Source organism: Pisolithus orientalis (assembly GCF_024613125.1).
Source record: "Pisolithus orientalis strain OTSU chromosome Unknown F5J12scaffold_24, whole genome shotgun sequence".
In the NCBI taxonomy this organism is placed as follows: domain Eukaryota; kingdom Fungi; phylum Basidiomycota; class Agaricomycetes; order Boletales; family Pisolithaceae; genus Pisolithus; species Pisolithus orientalis.
In genome coordinates, this window is record NW_026260805.1 from 601062 (window position 1) to 618925 (window position 17864).

Below are 17864 nucleotides of genomic sequence, written 5' to 3' on the forward strand. Positions count from 1 at the left end.
GAAGCTGGAACCCCTTCTTGCTTCCAGAATACTGATTTTGTGACAACTTTTCCATCGGAGGCGGGACGGAGCCGTTTATCAATGGACGAAGATCCAGTGTTGAGCTCGAGAGGGTAAAGGTCAGAAGGTTCAAGCAATCCAACGAACGTAGACTTGTAAATGCTGCTCTGCCGATGACACGTGCACTGTAAAGGCTCACGCAGTAAGTCCTGCCATTGCAAATAGTTGCGCCATGCGCGCGTAGTGAAAAAAAAAGGAGTAGAACATCAGCATGCTGATGAGACGAGAAAGGACGGACCCACAGAAAGATGATCGCAACATGCAAGACACACGCGAAAGAACGAACAGCACCAGAATCTGCGAGACAAACAGAGATGAACAGTACACCACTACTGTTGCGTAGGTCGAGTGTACTACATGGCACTAAATATTCAATGCGCTAGGATAAGCCGCAAATTACACCTTAGAAGTGGGTCAGTGCTTCGTCTTCAATGAGGGCCACTGAAGGAATCTGCTTAGCCTGATAGTCGCTCACCAGTTTCTGAGTCTCCTCTCCAGACCGCCAGCAAGGGAAATCGGCACCTGCCGCAGAGGGGTCGAAAGTGTGGCATATCCGTTCTCACACTGAAGCATAACCATGTTGCAAGGGAGTTTTTCTATTTCTTATCCCTGCCCAACTGAGGCACAAGCTCAGAGATGCATGCGTGGCAACACCCGTACTCAATACCCCATGTGCGTTGCGAGCCTGCCACAATTTGACCAAAGAAGTTGTTGATGCTGTCCACGGCCGCCGGGCCTGTCCAAGCCCTCCAGGAAGTAGCATGTGAAGTGCCTTACGCGCTGAGCGACTCCCTTTCTGAGAAGACTAGTATGTCAATCTTGATGTCAACCCAACAGGTCCACATGTGAGACTAAAAAATACACATAGGTCCCATCCTTGCCCTTTTAGTGCGAGCGGGGCAGACTCGTTCGCATTTACAAGCGGACCGGCAAAACTACCTTGCACGTCATGCAACATTGAGGTGATGGTGAAAAGCGCCGAGAACAAGGTTACTCTGGAGTCTGGGTTTCTTTAGAACCCGATCACTAACCAGGCGCTTGTAAAAACAAATTGAGTGTATCCCAGCTTCAGGTCTAGCTTGACCTGCGACATAACGAAGTTACTTGATGTTTCTGAGCATCGCATTTTGGGAAAAGAACCTACCTTGGCGGTTAACTCTTCAACTTTCCTAGCAAAAGAGTTGCAAATTCTTGCAAGCCTCCAAGAGCCATTGCAGAACAATTACGACAGCTGCGTTGTCGAAGTGTCTGTACCCTCTTTTTGACCTTTTGTCGGATAGCCTCCGCCCAGCGCTTGTCCTGTAATGCCAGAAAAGTGGATTCCATGAAAACCTCCCACCGTTGCGCAATTGCCCCTCCATGAAAAATACATGGTACGTCCCCGACGTCGTTCGAGCGCAAGCACAATTCGAACAACCGACACTGGTAGAAGACTTGCCGATCATCCTCGGGGCAACGCTCCACTGAACGTATTCAGATGTGGCCTAAGAGAAGTCGTCCTTTAAACCCTGAACAGCATTCGCGCGTTTACAATGGTATGTCAAAGTGCAAGGGGTTCAGTGGCAGTAATGAACTCAATCTCTTCGAATCATATCGGACTCATAGGCTCTTGAAGCTTGAAGAGTGTGTTTGACAACAAGAACAAACTCTTCCCGCACGCGAGCGTGGCACGCAATTGCGAAGCAACGAAGTGAATTTGTCTCCAATATCTTCGGGGTTGAACAGAGATTTGCACCCTGTCCTCTCGATTGCATTGATCTCTGCCTCGAGCACGTTTATGACGTCTCTGAAATCCTTAAAGGAGGGATCCTCTGAGAGAGTACGAGGGTATCAGAAGCGGAGGAGATCCAGGGTCTGGTTGTCCTCCGAGGCAGGGATGACGGGGTAGTCCGTCCTTCATCACCACATCCATGCTCATCTCCCCCGACGGTCAGGGGGGATCAAAGAGGGCCTCAAAGAACGGCGATGCGAGAGAGGAAGCTTGAATACGCAAAAGTCAACGTTGCCAGATGACCGTAAAATCACGACCCACCTTCAGACGGTCGAAGGGCGGCGGCGCGCAAGAAGGTTCAGTAGAGACGGGCATGTATGATCTAGCCGCCAGAGTGTTTCGTCGTGTCAGAGACGTGTGTATACTGAAGCTCAGTTTCGGCTATGAGACGTCCGACCTTTCATAGGCCAGTTCTGCTCCCGCGAGAAGCTTCTAACAAGACTAATACAGTACGTAAATCTTGATGTCAAACCGAAGGCACGCATGTACATAGGTGATACTCCAGGCAAAGTTGATTTCATCTTTGTTGCGAATGTAACACGGACACGGTTACTGTAATTAATTCGATCTCATTGACGACCAGTCTGGCAAAACTACCCTACACCTCTGGAACACGTACTTACATAGCGCAGAACACGTCATACAACACTTGAAGATAACGGTGAGAACACTGCTACTGGTTACTTTGTGCCCCGATCACTAATCAGGCATTTGCAAAAAAAAAAGAACGGAAGTTTCCTTGGGTGTCAGAACTTCAGGTCCAACTCGATCTGCGACAAAATGAAGTTGGTCAATGTCTCCAAGCAATGTATCTCAGGGAAAGAACCCACCTTGGTGATTAACTCTTCAACTTTGTTAGCAAAGAAAGTCGCGAAAGCTAACATGGCTCCCGGTACTACAGGAGAGCAGTAACCGCAACCGCGTTGCCGAACGGTCTGTATAGCCTTTTCGGCATGTTGTCGAACAGTTTCCGCGCACGGCTTGTCGCGCAAATCCAAAAAAGCGGAGTCCATGAAGACCTCCCACCACTGAGCACTCGTGTATCCACTTAACATGAATCTTTGTGACGTTGACCGAGGGCATCCACAGTAGTTGCCACTTGAATTCAGGGCGACCATCCATGGAGCGGCACTCCAATTAGGGTATTCGGCTGTGATCCAAGAGAAGTCGTTCTTCAATGCCTGGGCGGCGTCGCCGCATTTTTTATGATACGTCAATAACGAAAGGAGCTCGCTGGAGGTAATCAACTCGATCTCCTCGAACCACATCGGAACCAAGGGCTCTCGAAGGGTGTATTTGGCAGCAAGAACACATTCATCCCGCATGCGAGCGCGGCACGCAATCGCGAAGCAACGCAGTGAGTTCACCTCCAATATCTTGGGGTTGAACAGAGATTTGCATACTGTCCTCTCGATTGTGTCGAGGGAATACTTTTTCGCTGCCTCTAGTACGTTTACGACGTCTCTAAAATCCTCGATGGCAGGGTCCTCTGACAGAGTGCAGGGGTAGCAGAAGCGGAGGAGTTGATCCAACGTCTTGCTGTCTTCTGAGACAGGGACGATGGGTAGTCCGTCCTTGAACTCCGCATCCGTGCTCATCTCCTCTGATGGCTGGGGAAGATCAAAGAGGGTTTCGAAGAATGGCGATGCGAGAGAGAGGAATAGCTTGAATACGCGGAATTCAGCGTCGTCAGAAGACCTTAAAATAACGTCCGCCTTCACATGGTCGAAGGGCGACGCTGCATAAGACGGTTCGGAAGAGGAAGACATGCCGGATGATAGATACTAGGGCGTCTCGTCGCATCAGGGATGTATGGAGGGATTGGAGCATATACAGACCTGTGATGTAGTGGGCAAGCTCTGCGTTTTAACTTTGCTTCCGTCGATGCCCGGCCTTTTGTAGGCCAGTAAGCTGCATGTGCGTATTGCACAAGGTCAATGTAGATTGGCGATAAGTCCCTAGGCATCCCCTTCTCCAATGCTTTCGGCCGCCTGTGTACAACATTGCAACACGTGGGTCGAGATTCAATCGGAACGTCCACTTCCCAGAAAATATATCAGCAGCGGAAGTCAGAGTCAAAAACCATTTCCATCGTGAAGATACAAAGATAACTGAGGACTAGAGCTCCGGACAACGCACCATATTTTCATCGTGGAGTTGAATTTCACAAAAATGGGGCCACAGGGTTCGTTATCGACATCAATTATACCCTGTTTTGTAATACCGCTCCAGCCATTTGTGTCCACAACGCTGGGATGTAGAATTTATCAATAAACGAGGTGATGGAAGAAGCCCCAATGCTGTACTGGGAGAGGGGAAATTCGGATATTCGGGAAATGCAGATACCTTGGATACCCTCCACCTGCCAATGTGGGCATTTGTCAACGATTGGATGGATATTGCATATGCATTTCGCACCTTGCTGGTCTTTGTACGTCTGATGATCCGAGGATGTCAAACCACATCGAGGCAGGGTAACTACGGCAGAGGGGATGAAACATGATGGTCCCAAATAACAGCACAGTCGGAGTGTTGTCGGCAGGAAACCTATGCAACCTACGGGTAAGGAAGGATGAAGAACTATTGCTCCGCTTTTTGGTGGAAGCCTCCACCGGCTGAAACTCGGCGCGGGTTCTGGGCAAGGGTTGCGACAGACAGGATGAGCCTTCCAGGCTTGCTTGTGATTGAACATAGTCTCCCCTGACTCAATGGAAAACAGTCGTTCCTTCTCGACTAGATTGGCATCACTCTCCAAATTACGCCATCCATCTCGAGGGTGCTCTGGTGATATGCAGATTCGCATTCAATACTTTACACATCCCCAGACCAACCTGACATCTAACAAATTAACATCAGCCACCTTCTACGAACGTCGAGGATGGACAAAGCCTACCTTCCAGATCGGCTCTTCCACTTTGTTACAAAACGGAAGTGCTGACTTCAAAGGTTGATAATGAGTGTCCCGATCAGTGAACGCAGCTGCATCGTCGAGATGCATCTGTATACTCCTTTCGACATTTTATCGGATATTTTCTTCATGTAGGGCTTGTCCACGATTTCGGAGATGCGAAGCCTAAATACTATCTCCGTGAAGCCCTCTCACCGTTGGGGGGCGTCGTTTGCAACCATATCAAAATTAAACATTGGATACCTTCCGGGCGTTTCACTGAGTGCAACACCACTTGACTGCAAAGCGGCCATCCACAATGTTCCGCAAAAGGCGTTCAGTATTGGTCCAAGAGGTCGCCTTTAACGCCTGAACCACAGTAGGGCATTTTCGGTGGTGTGTCCACAATGCAAGGAGTTCAATGGAAGTAATTGGTTCAATCGCTTCGAACCGCACGGGAACCAGAGGCTCCCGAAGTACGCAACTGGTGGTGAGAACACGTTTGTCACGGTCATGCATGCGAGCACGACATGCAGCAGCGAAGTATCCGTGATTTCCTCTTCCGACGTGTTTTGGGTCCGCGAAAATCAAAGAAGGCCTTAAAAACTGTGAGGCGAGGAGGAAAAACTCGACAACGTAGAATTCAACGTTGACAGCAATCAGTGGACAGCATCGACTTCCACGACTTGAAGCTTGACTCCTTGAGCCTTTGCGATCATCGGACTGTCGGACGATCACAACATGCAGGTGTTTACTAGTGATCATATCTAATCTGCATTATAAATCCTGTTCAGGTTACTGATTCAAGTTGGGTTCAAATCGACCAGTTTAGTATTTCTTACCCACATCTATGAACTTTGTACATATCTTTTGGATCACTTGTGGCTTGGATTCACACTTTCCACAGACGAGGGTGCCTCTTTTATAGATCCTTTCTGAAGGTTGCAACGAACACAGACCTGAACAATGGCACCAACACTTGATGTCTCACATTCATCCATCAGTGAGGAACGAAGCTGTGGGTGTTTCTTGGTACCAGCTAACCAGTTTTGGTGTGGTGCTCCTATCTGTCATCTCATGCTAATATGCAGGACACAGAACTCCAAGGACTCAGGATACAGGATATGAAAAGAAGACAGTCCAAGTCATTCTTTGACAGCTTGTCTTGAAATCTGACCTTCTGCACAGCTACAGTCTGACAGATTGTACTATATAGTGTTGCATTTGCACAAATATTAAGTGTGGGAAATGTACACAAAATAGTGCAGGATGAACTTACAGTAGTGTGGGAAAACTTGCAGTAGGCAGGAAATGTACTTCCGGTAGTGTGGGACAGTCTACACATGATTGTGTAATGATTATGTAATACATTGGTGTGCCATGAAAATTTTTGTGCTTGCAAGCTTGCTTCCTCCCAACTAATCACACATCACAAATCTCTGCCATAATGCTGAAAGCAACCAATAATGATAAGATGGAGGACTGTAAGCAATCTAGTAGTCTGTTACTATTACTGACATATTATACAGTCTTTGCTTTTTGTCTGCAGACACTGCATTCATGTCTGCTCTCCAGGCAAACACAGTTTCAGTGCAGCAAGATCAGTGTATTGCTTGTGCTGCAGAGCAGGCACAGTTTACCACTACAGCTTTGAGGTGGGGGAGGGTGGTGAAGATGGTGAGGGCCTTGTGGGCTGCAATGATGCTACTGCTTTGGTAGCTGGGCAGTCCTTTTGGACCATTTTGTATGGAACTGTCTAACACTTCTATTTTACATTGTCTAGCAGACCCTTCAGTCAACCTTAGTCCTGAAACTGGGACACCCAAAGTGTACATTTGCCCTGAAAGTGGGACTAACCAACACCAGCTGGTGTGCCCTGAGGGGGGGGGGTAGGCCAACATGTGGAGGTGGGGTCAGCTGAACATGCCAGTGGATGGACCCCCTGCCTGGAAGTGGGGCTGGCCAACCTCACTAGAGGATAAAGACAGCCCCTGAAAGTGGGTTCTGCCAGTGTCACTAGCAGATGGACCCACCTCCTGGAAATGGGATCAGCTGACATCACTTCTGGATGTTCCCACCCCCTGGTAGTGGGATTGGCTGATGTCACTACTGGATGTTCCCACCCCCTGGTTGTGGGATTGGCCAATGTCACTACTGGATGTTCCCACCCCCTGGTAGTGGGATTGGCCAATGTCACTACTGGATCTTCCCACCCCCTGGTCATGGGATCAGCCAGTGTCACTACTGGATCTTCCCACCCCCTGGTAGTGGGATCAGCCAACATCACTACTGGAGGTTCCCACCCCCTGGTCATGGGATCAGCCAATGTCACTACTGGATGTTCCCACCCCCTGGTCATGGGATTGGCCAATGTCACTACTGGATGTTCCCACCCCCTGATAGTGGGATCAGCTGATGTCACTACTGGAGGTTCCCACCCCCTGGTAGTGGGATCAGCCAATGTCACTATTGGAGGGACCCAACTAACCTCCCCAGTGGATGTGGAATTGGCCAGAAATTAAGTTGGCTGGAAGCAACCTTTGAGTTGATGGTGGTGTATATCCATCAGCAGCAGAGATTAGGTTAGCTGTGAAGCAAGCTTTGATTTCCAGCAAACCCCCTGGAAGTTACAACATCTAAATTGTATCTACAAACCCTGTCCCAGAGCTCTCTTGGTTGGTTGGTGAAGTCTGCTTGGTCTCTTGGTCTCTTTCTCCTGAACCCCATGCTCCCTTGAACCCCCCTTTGTCATCTTCTTCTTGCTCTCAACATTCCCACTGCCTCCCCTTTTCCTTTTCCTTTTCTCCTGGGGTGTATCCTCTGGTTTCTTTTCCTCACCAACCATCCCACTGTCACCAGAGTGCTCTACATCTCCACCAGTTTTTTTCCCAGAGCCTCCCTGTTCCTCTGAGTCACCAGAATTTTGCACCAACCTTGCAATTACCTCCCCCACTGCAGCTAAAACATCTTCACCTCTGCTGATATCAAGCTTAGAGTCCAGCAAGAAACCTAGATTAGCAACTTCTGGGTCATCCTCTTCTACTTCCTGTGCCCTCTTGCACTCCCTCCACAACATACCAAATCCAAGTACCACAGGAAGACCTTTCACCCTGGAAGTAAACCTCTGGGCTTGCAATTGACCCAGTGTCTTCCAGAAGGAACCCCCATTGGCATGGATCTCTTGGGGCAGATACTGGGCACTCCAAGTCCATGATGCCCATTCAGGCAACCCTACCCTGGGTTCCATATCAGGTTCCTGTGCCATATGTTTGTTAACCCAGTCTTCAATGCAAGATTGGCACTTACTGTCTCTGGTAAGGCATATACAAGATCAATGAGATCCTGGTACCTGGGCATGATGGAAAGGGTCTTTAAAAATTTCATCTGGTCCCCATTGGCATGCCAAGCAGGACTGGAGTCATGAGGGGTATTTTGAGATGAGGAGGCCCCAGAGTCAAGCCTATCTTCCTCAACAACCAGAGTTGCCTTGGATGGCCTAGCCCCACCAGTTTCCAACTCTGCCTCTGAGTCTGATGTCCCAGCCATTTCACTGGGCTCCCCCCCAGCTTCATTGTCATCATCAGGGCTCACCCACACCCTTTTTTTTCCTGCTGGTTTTCCAGTTATCTCTGCAGGAGGTCTGGTTAGCAAGCTATCACCTCAGGGAATGACAGCCCTTACTGTGCATCCTCTATGCTGATTCCTTCTGCAAGCCAAGCCACAGAACCAAGGTTTCCTGAGAATGAAGGTGGATTTTTCATGAGCTTTAACTGCACTTCACCAATGGTAGGGGCTACAGATCATCAGACAGGCCCATGGTTGGGATAAACTGACTGACCTTTGTCCCCTTCAACAAATAAATATCTAGGGCCTCCCCTCAATCTGCCTCTGCCTCTAGAGCATCCAATTCCCATCCCATAACCTTACTAGGGTCTAGGACAGCTTTCAACTGCTCATATGCCTGATTCATTTCCTCCAGACACTTGTTTGAAGTTTTGTATTTTTTTAGCAGTGAAGGGACTGAGAGGAACAGTCTAAACTCTCTTCTCTTTGAAGAGATCTCTCACCTATGCCCACAATTTTTTTCCAGTTAGAATCTCTCATATGATCATCATACACCTCTTGTCTGTGGGCTTGAGTCATAGACCTTGCAATTGGAGAGATCTTATTGAATGGAGCTCACAATGTCTTCAAAATTTCACCATCCAGGTGGCCAGTACCCTTGACAAAGTTGAGGCTATATCTTGGAAAGCAAGAGAGTTTGTGGGCAGCCAGATGAAACTTCCCCACAGCAGGAATGATTTGGAGGCCATGTGGAAGAGTGAGAGAGCAGCTGGACTTTACCTGACTCCAGAAGTTGATACTCCATTGGCACCCTACATCATAAATGACAAGGGCCTTTTGGATGCTTTGGGAATGGTAATCAAGAGCATTGCAGATGCAGTAGTCAGTGTTCATATACCTGGCCCAAAGTGAGCTCCAATGCATCCATTCTGCCTGACAAGCCAACTTACCTTTCCCCATTTTGAAAATCCACCACAGAATGGGGAACAAAGCAACCATGTCTTGCACAGGCTGTTGCACCAATGCCAGTGGACCAGAGATTAGACTTGTTGATATTGGCAGCATTGATGGCCCTGTGATTGCTGCAGGTGGATCTCTAACAGTATGGTGGGTCCTTTATATTCCAGGGCCTTCAAGCCTCCAATTACTATTACTTACCTCCTTGTTATCCAAAGACTGCTGGAGATGAGTCTGATAGGGTGCCTCAGAAACCATGTAGCCTTTTCCATCTGATAATGACACATCCAGCTCTGGCTTGTTCATTTTCATATGCTATGCAGTGAAGTTGCCATCCATCACATATTGCCTCATCACAGTGTCACTGAAGGGGGTTAGAAATGGAATGCCTATGTATTAAAGCCCCTTACCTGCTGTAGTGAGTTCTCCAATCTGGAGGTAAATTAATGCCTGGTTGTGGGCAAGCAGGGCAAAAGAGTGCAAGTCCTCCCTGCCCAGGATCTTGCTCAGAATCATGACCAAACCAAAACCATTTCCTATGTTTCAAATCCCTCCACAGTTGGGACACCCACATCAGCTCTCAGTATGTCACAAAAATGGTTAGGATCATGCCAATGATGACAAATTGTAATAAGCATTATGAAACCCCTCTCCTGCTTAATAATGATCATCATAATGTTCTGGAAATGCAACTGAGATATGATAATGCAATGAGTTCCATTATCTTCAGGGTAAGATTGCCATAAGATCATCACAGCAGCATTGCAATGTGGTGGCCTGCACTGCATGTTGTTGGTATGTACTTCCTCATGATCCCCTGCCCTTTTTTCCTGAACCACTGCAATCCCTTCATCTTCAGTGTTTCAGAAATGGCCCCCATTCATCACACAAAATATAACTATTTGGAAAAAACACTTTTGAAAATGTCCAAGTGCTAAATCTGTGGAAAACTATTCAACCTCAGGGCATCAAGAGCCATGCAACACACTGTGTGGCTCATCAAACAAGGGAAATACAATGAATAGATGCTACTAAGGAATATGAGAGGGACAAGGAGCAAGGTGCATCTAGTTTTCACTGTGTATTGTTCTCAGCTGAGGAATTGAGGGTAGTGTTGGTCACATCTGCATACTCAACAGTGTGCACACACATCATGCAGGCAGGCCCTTCTCAAGTAGCCTGCACACTTAATGAAGATAACAATGGATTGCCAAGTGCATTTCATTCAACCTATGATACACCTGCACTTAGGGCTGTTTTCTTTACAGCTCCCAACATTTTGCACTCAGGACACATGGATTTTGTTGATCAGGACATGTGGGAGCCTCATGGAGATCCTGTTGCACAAAGTGGTGAGTGCATGAACTCAGTGCTACCTGGTTTCTGAGTGCACCATACTAAGTACATACATGCTTGATATGAATAGATCAATCAAATGTCTCCATGGCAAGTAATGGTAGTGACTGAATGCCATCCCCTGAACAGCTGCCTGCTGACTTCAAGACTGAGTTCCATCCCCACAGCAATACCCCATTGCTTTTCCAGTCACAAGAAGAATTTGGTCAGTGTGCTACTGCTATGATGGCCCCCAATCCACACCCATGGTGCCCATTTATTGAGGAGGGCAGCTACTTGTTCACTGAAATAGCATTGCAAGCAGGCCTCAATGCATCGCAGATCAATGGGCTGCTTTCCCTCATTTCACACATCATCCAAGGAAAGGCAAATGTTACCTTGCAGAATGATGTTGACCTTCAATGTGCATGGGACAAGGGCAGCCATGCAGGTGACACTGGTACATTCTTTCTCTTCATACACTGTGAGCTTCCATGCATTCATCCACAAGCTTCTACTCTAGTTTACATGACACAACATGACTGCACCTTATAAAGGAGAGAACTTAACATTCCCAGTTTATGTGCATTCATTATGGGAGTGGGCTCTTGATCTCTTATTGAACCCCCTCCTTGCACCTCACTTCATCTGGGATGCCCAACAGGTCTTCTGACATAATGGCCATGAGTACAAGAGATTCTACTCAGAACCATGGACTGGTGATTGCTGGTGGGACATTCAAGTATGTTGTAATAACCTGTACACTTTGTATATACTGTGTTTAACTTGTGCTTGCTTCTAGTCTTGTTTACCTCAGGTTGAAAATGTGGCCCTGTTTGCTTTTATCCTATATGCTGACTGAACACATCTAAGTTCCCATGGAACTGTCAAAGGTTATCCTGTTGTAGCTCATTGTGGAGATCTGCCCATGAACATCAGAAATGGAGAGTGCTTTGGTGGTGGATGTGTCATTGGCTGGTTGCCAATTGTAAGTTACTGAGTGCAGGCTTCAGCATCCTTGCTCATGTATATTATGCAAGGTTCCCAAGTCTGCCAAAGAAGAGGGGAAGACTGACTACACCAATTACAAATGCATTATTTGGCATGAAGCATTCCTTTGTATCATTGATAGACTTGCTGAACTCTCAAAGCTAGGATACAAATATGAGTGCTATGACAAGATCACTTGGTGGCTCTTTCCCTTGATTCTCATCTTATCTGTGTTGTATATTCTGTCTTTCACATTATACTTTTGTCTGCATCTCACTTAGTATTATGGTATGCATTTAGCCATATTACATAATCACATTCATTTTCATACTTGAGTAGCATACTCACACCTCAGTTGGCTACTTAACCCAACTGAGTAGATATTCTACAGGTTATGAGCCCTGGTGCTCACTAACTGGGAACTTGTAGCAACATGTCATTCACATCCAAGCTTGGAGATGATTTCCTTAAGGTCCCAAAGCTCTTGGCAGATGGAGAGAACTGGGTAACATACAAGGACAGGCTAATGTGGTCTTTGGATGCTCATGGGCTGCTTGGGTACACAGATGGTACTGAGACAATGCCAGTCAACCCCAAGACACTAGCAAACTGGAGTGAGAGCTGGATTCCTATCTCTGCAGAGGAGAAAAAGGAAGTGACAAACTACCAAGCTACTCTAAAAGAATGAAGGCTTGGCCAAGCCATTGTAAAGCAACAAATCACCAGCATGATCCCTGACACACTGTTCATCCAAATAAAGAGTCTCACTACTGCACTCAACATCTGGACATACCTATCCAACCTCTTTGAGAAGTGCTCTCATGTTGTATCAGTTGAACTGCTGAAGAAGCTCCAAACTTTAAAATGCACAGAGAAAGGAAACATCAGGGAACACTTTGACAAAATGCAGCAAACACACAAACAACTTGCCTCAATGGGCCAAGCCCTAACAGACAAAAGCTACATGGCTATGGTCATGACATCCCTCCCAAGCTCTTTTGACTCTGTCATTGGAGCAATGTCTGTGCTTGCAAAAGTTTCCACTTCCACTACCCTAACAACTGTGACTCTCATGGACGCAGTACAAGATGAGTATGACTGCTCTGCCACAAAGCAGAAGAAGTCTAGTGATGCAGATGATGCAGCATACTCAGCTGGAGGAAAGCAGAAGAAGTTTGCTGGAACTTGCTACAAATGTGGAAAATGTGGGCACTGAGCTCATGAATGCAGGTCAAGTGGGGATGACTCACAAAGTGGAGGGAAGTCTCTGAACAAAGGGAAGCAAAAAGAGCATGCAGCAGTGGCCAAGGACAACAGTAGCAATGACCCAGATGGGGTATGGCTTGCACATATCAATGACAGCTATGAAGCTGAGGTCAACAAAGCTCAACCATCCCCAGAGACATTTGCTACTAGTGCATACATGAGACCACCAAGCTACACTACTCTATATGACTCTGGAGCCTCCCATCACATGTCATCATACAAGGAAAACTTTGTCAACTATAAGCCCATTACTCCCAAACCCATTACTGCAGTGGACAAATGAACCTTCAAAGCCATTGGAAAAGGAGATGTGTACATATCCCTACCAAATGGCAATTGGCCCACTCATATCCTCTTAAAGGATGTTCTGCATACACCTAAGATTGGCATGACCCTGGTATCCATTAGCTGCCTGGACACAAGTGGATATGCCATACTCTTCCATGACTCATGCTGCAAGATCTTTAATGGACAAAAGAAGCTCCTTGGGGAAGTACCAGTTAGCAGTGGCCTCTACACAACCAAAGCCACACAGAAGGTTTATGCAGGCTTAGAAAACTTAAGAGTAACCCTTACCATGGAAGATATCCATGTGTGGCTCAGCCATATATCACTGGACACTATTAACCAAATGCTAAAGGGCAGCATTGTAACTGGAATAAGCCTAGACCCTTCCCATGCAACAATTGAATCTTGTGATGCATGTGAGTATGCCAAGGCAACCTGAAAACCCATAGGAAAAATCTGAGACCCCCCACACCAAGACAAGGTTGGCAATGAAATCCATATGGACTTATGGGGACCATCCCCTGTCCAAACAAATGCAAGGAGTCAGTATTTCATGTCATACACCAATGACCATACTCACTTTACAAGCCTGTACCTCCTGAAGTCAAAGGACAAAACCTTTGAGTCCTACCAGAAGTATGAAGCCTGGCTACTGACACAGTTCAACATGAAGGTTAAAAGGCTTTGCTCAGACCAGGGTGGGGAGTTCCTAAGCAAAGAGTTTTCATGTCATCTCAGGCTAAAAGGAACAGAGAGGAAGCTCACAGTGCACAATACACCACAACATAATGGTGTTGCTGAAAGGCTGAACTGCACACTTGTTGAATGTGTATGTGCTATGCTAAATGCAAGCAGTCTCCCAAAGTCACTATGGGGAGAAGCCATAATGCATGCAAACTGGTTAAAGAACTGAACCTCCACCCATGCACTCAACAAAGTGACACCCTACAAAATGCTGTATAAAAAGAAACCAGATCTATCTGATCTACTGATCTGGGGCTGCCATGTCAAGGTCCACACAGCTGATGGTTCAAAACTAGACATGCATGTGAAAGATGGTCACTGGGTAGGCTTCAATAAGGACACAAATGCACACAGAATTTATTTTGAGGACTCATGACATGTGGGTGTTGAACAAAATGTCTGATTCAGCTTGCAGGAGGTCACCATTCCTATCAGCATGCAGCTTGAGGGGGAGAAATACATCACAGATGACAAGGGAGCATCATCCACCTCACACATAGCTGGTAAAAGCAATCAGCATGCCATACAAACCACAGAAAAACACACCTATGACACCAAGTACTCCCATTGACCACCTTGGACCAAGGTTCAAACCTGCAGCACCCACCTGTCACTCTGGTCACACATGCATTGAGTCAGCATATGTATGGCACCTGTGTGAGGGTGAGGGTACATATGACAGATGAATCCTACTGCCTACACTACCACTACCTTGAGGAATACAACCAGGCTTGCAACAAGAGGAGAATAGAGAGACAGCAGACCTGGGTATGATGGGGGTGATGGATGAAGATGATGAAGAAGTTTTTGCCTTGGTTGCTGGGACTGCAGAGCTAGAACAGACAGATCCCATCATGATCAAAGATGCTTGTGTGAGACCTGATTGGTCAAAGTGGGAGGAAGCAATTAATAAAGAACTTACCTCATTGGATGAAGCACAAATGTGGAGCATTGTTGAGAGACCACAAGGTGTCAACATGGTTGGCTGTAAATGGGTATTCCATATCAAACACAACATGGAGGGAGAAATTGAAAAATACAAAGTGCAACTTGTAGCAAAAGGCTACTCACAGGTCCACAGCATTGGCTACTATGATACCTATGCACCTGTTGCATGCATGGCATCTATCCACACCATCCTTGCTATTGCAGTGCAGAACAACTGGGATGTTGATGTTTTCAACTTCCAGAGTGCTTTCCTAAATGGGAAGTTGGATGATGATGAAGTAATCTACATGCAACTGCCACCCAGACTCTCAGTTAACAGCAAATATAAAAACCCTGTTGCCCAACTGCACATAGTGCTTTATGGATCAAAGCAAGGAGCATTGAAGTGGTATGAGCAGCTGTGCACCACACTCACTACACTTGGTATGCATTGTACTGAAGCTGACTGGGGTGTTTTCTTCATGCACATAGGCCAGGACATCCTACTCCTCACATTACATGTTGACAACAGCACCATTACTGGCAATAACCCTAGCTTAATCAAAAGGTTCAAATCTGAAGTGGCTGCAAACTTCAAGTTGACAGATTTAGGCCCCACCTCATCCCTACTCAGAATAAAAGTTGTGCATAATCACTCAGCACACAGGCTCTCACTCTTGCAGGCATCCTACATCAATTCTATGCTGTTAAAATATACTTTTGTAGATCTATGGCCTGTTGCAATGCCTATGGACCCCTCAGTCCAGTTCTCAACTGCCCAGTGCCTGAAAATGCATGCTGAGGCTGCACACATGAAAAATGTGCTGTATCATGAAGCTGTTGGCTCGCTGATGCACCTAGTGGTCACCACACACCCTGACATGGCTTTTGCTGTTGTGACATTGTTGCAATTCTGAAATAATCCCAGGTTAGCACATTGGGAGGGCATAAAAAGAATATTTAGATACCTTTTAGGCATGAAAGGGCTCACATTGACATTTGGAGGTGATAGGTATGGCCTTGAGGGCTATATGGACACAGATGGTGCCTTGCAGGAGCACAGGCATGCCATTTCTGGCTACACCTTCCTGCTCAATGGCAGAGTGATATCCTGGACCTTGAAGAAACAAGAACTCATTACTTTATCTACTATGGGAGCCAAGTATGTTGCCACTACTCATGCTGCAAAAGAAGCCATCTGGCTTTGACACCTTATCCAAGAACTTTTCTGCCCACTCTTGCTCCCAACCACAATTCATTGTGACAGTCAATCTGCAATTGCACTTGCTCACCATGGCAATTACCATGCCTGTACAAAACACATTGATGTTCAATATCATTTTATATGCTATGCTATTGATAATGGCTTGCTTTGCCTCATCTACTGTCCTACTGGCAGTATGGTTGCAGATACCCTTACCAAGGCTCTTCCAAACATTGAAGCCAAGCACTTTGCTTATGAGCTTGGACTCCATGATGTTTGAGGGGGAGTGTTGTATATTCTGTCTTTCACATTATACTTTTGTCTGCATCTCACTTAGTATTATAGTACACATTTAGCCATATTACATAATCACATTCATGTTCATACTCAAGTAGCGTACTCACACCTCAGTTGGCTACTTAACCCAACTGAGGTGAGCACTTTCCACATCCTGTCTTTACACTCAGCTAATAGTCCTGTAGTATATATTCCACAATCTGCTGATTATGAAGAACAGTAAGTTGAGGGCACTACAAGTGTGAATTGACATACTAATAACTATGTTGACATTAGATGCATGATGAGCCTAATTCAAGGCATGAAGAGTAAACATCCATGCCCAGTTTGTTTGGTTCCCCTCAAGGAGTTATCCCAGCTTGCCAAATCATTTCCAACACATACCATAAGACAGGCAAAAGAAGCCCTCACCATCTATCAGGAAAAGAAGTCAGCCAGTTGCAGTGAGTTTTGTATTTAATAGTGACTCTTACCAACCACACAACCAAATCACAAGAACATTTTCTGGAAGGTTGAGAACTCAGAGCCAGAGGAAGCTGTGAGCTTTGACCACCTCCATGCTCTGCATGATGGTCTTTTTGGGCACCACTCACTCAAAGAACTCAAGATTCTTTTAAGCAAATTACTGCATAAGTATGCAGTGCAACTTGAGGAGCAGTATGTACTACCCTCTATTTACTTCACTAAGACATCCTAATCCTAAATTGCATGCAGGCCTGCAGCATTTCCAAGCTGGCAAGGTTTGGTGCACTTCAATGGCATCCTACATGTAAGCCATGCTGATGGGAACAAACTCCAAGATCTTGCATGGGTGAGATTCTTCTTTTGACTTCCCAGTATAAGCCAACAAACTCACAAGCAAACCTTCTATGCTGCTTTGAATATTCTGACAAATGATGTAAGCTGTGAAGGCTACCAGCTCCTATGGATGCTCCACAGCTACTTAGAATTGGACAGTCTCATTGGGCTGGACATGCACACTGACAGGACCCTTGAATTGATAGAGAGGGAACAGTTGGTTTTTGGAAGTGAGCTAAAGGTACATGATATTTCCTTGCTGTTAGAGTTGACTGTTGATCCCCCACTCTGACCTAGGAGTATGTCTCCCATGTGGCTAATGGTGAGCTAGCAGGACACCTCAAAATGGACTGGAATTTTCCAAAGGTCCATCTTTGGAAACATGTCATGTGGACATTCAGAATAAAGGAGCAGCCCATAACTACAGCACTCAGCCCAATGAGAAAATGCATGGCTCACTTAAAGATGCATATCAGGACTGCTCAAATGGTAAGGATGTTGCCATTCAGGTGTGTCCAGCTTCTGCTCTTCTCATCTCACTCCAGTCCCACTGACCTGAAGTCACATAGGTCCTTCATGTTGATCACCACCACTTAGCCATGAAACTAATTAGGAACCAGGTGGATGCTGAAGCCAATCATACACAGCTAAGATCATGATGATGATGATATTGATGGTGGGGGTGATGAGGATGTCCTCATGAGTTTCAGTGAGCATGTTAAGCTCAGTTCACTGCAGTCACCAAAGAGCATTCAATTGATCATTCATGATCATGC

The 17864-nt window shown here is 46.3% G+C and overlaps 4 protein-coding genes across 4 annotated transcripts; 1 reads left to right on the top strand and 3 right to left on the bottom strand.

Moving 5' to 3' along the window:
- Window positions 1-2352: 2352 nt before the first annotated feature.
- Window positions 2353-3876, bottom strand: F5J12DRAFT_251551 (uncharacterized protein). The gene is made up of 3 exons (XM_051738595.1): window positions 3670-3876; window positions 2662-3615; window positions 2353-2601 (listed from the first exon to the last, which is right to left on the bottom strand). Exons 2-3 carry the CDS (start codon window positions 3598-3600, stop codon window positions 2578-2580), a joined length of 963 nt encoding a protein of 320 aa, XP_051598196.1. The 5' UTR covers window positions 3601-3615; window positions 3670-3876; the 3' UTR covers window positions 2353-2577.
- F5J12DRAFT_251569 (uncharacterized protein) lies at window positions 3845-4841 on the bottom strand. Its single transcript, XM_051738596.1, has 2 exons — window positions 4725-4841; window positions 3845-4669 (listed from the first exon to the last, which is right to left on the bottom strand). The coding sequence occupies exon 2, from the start codon at window positions 4632-4634 to the stop codon at window positions 4035-4037; it is 600 nt and encodes a 199-aa protein (XP_051598197.1). The 5' UTR covers window positions 4635-4669; window positions 4725-4841; the 3' UTR covers window positions 3845-4034.
- A 4056-nt stretch (window positions 4842-8897) lies between these two features.
- F5J12DRAFT_723802 (uncharacterized protein) lies at window positions 8898-9176 on the bottom strand (the record flags this gene model as incomplete). The annotated part of the gene is made up of 1 exon (XM_051741476.1): window positions 8898-9176. The coding sequence occupies one exon, from the start codon at window positions 9174-9176 to the stop codon at window positions 8898-8900; it is 279 nt and encodes a 92-aa protein (XP_051598198.1).
- Window positions 9177-17155: 7979 nt separating this feature from the next.
- F5J12DRAFT_723743 (uncharacterized protein) lies at window positions 17156-17747 on the top strand (the record flags this gene model as incomplete). The annotated part of the gene is made up of 3 exons (XM_051741472.1): window positions 17156-17349; window positions 17423-17597; window positions 17658-17747. Coding segments are annotated over 3 exons (459 nt in total), but the record flags the coding sequence as incomplete, so codon positions are not given.
- Window positions 17748-17864: the final 117 nt, after the last annotated feature.

What these genes read in the sequence shown, in the direction of transcription:
- F5J12DRAFT_251569 (XM_051738596.1), bottom strand. Translation starts at nt 4,634, where the DNA reads ATGCGAATCTGCATATCACCAGAGCACCCTCGAGATGGATGGCGTAAT.
- F5J12DRAFT_251551 (XM_051738595.1), bottom strand. Translation starts at nt 3,600, where the DNA reads ATGTCTTCCTCTTCCGAACCGTCTTATGCAGCGTCGCCCTTCGACCAT. An exon ending in TTGAAGAGTTAATCACCAAG is followed by an intron (nt 2,602 to 2,661) that starts GTGGGTTCTTTC and finishes ATTTTGTCGCAG; the next exon opens with ATCGAGTTGGACCTGAAGTT.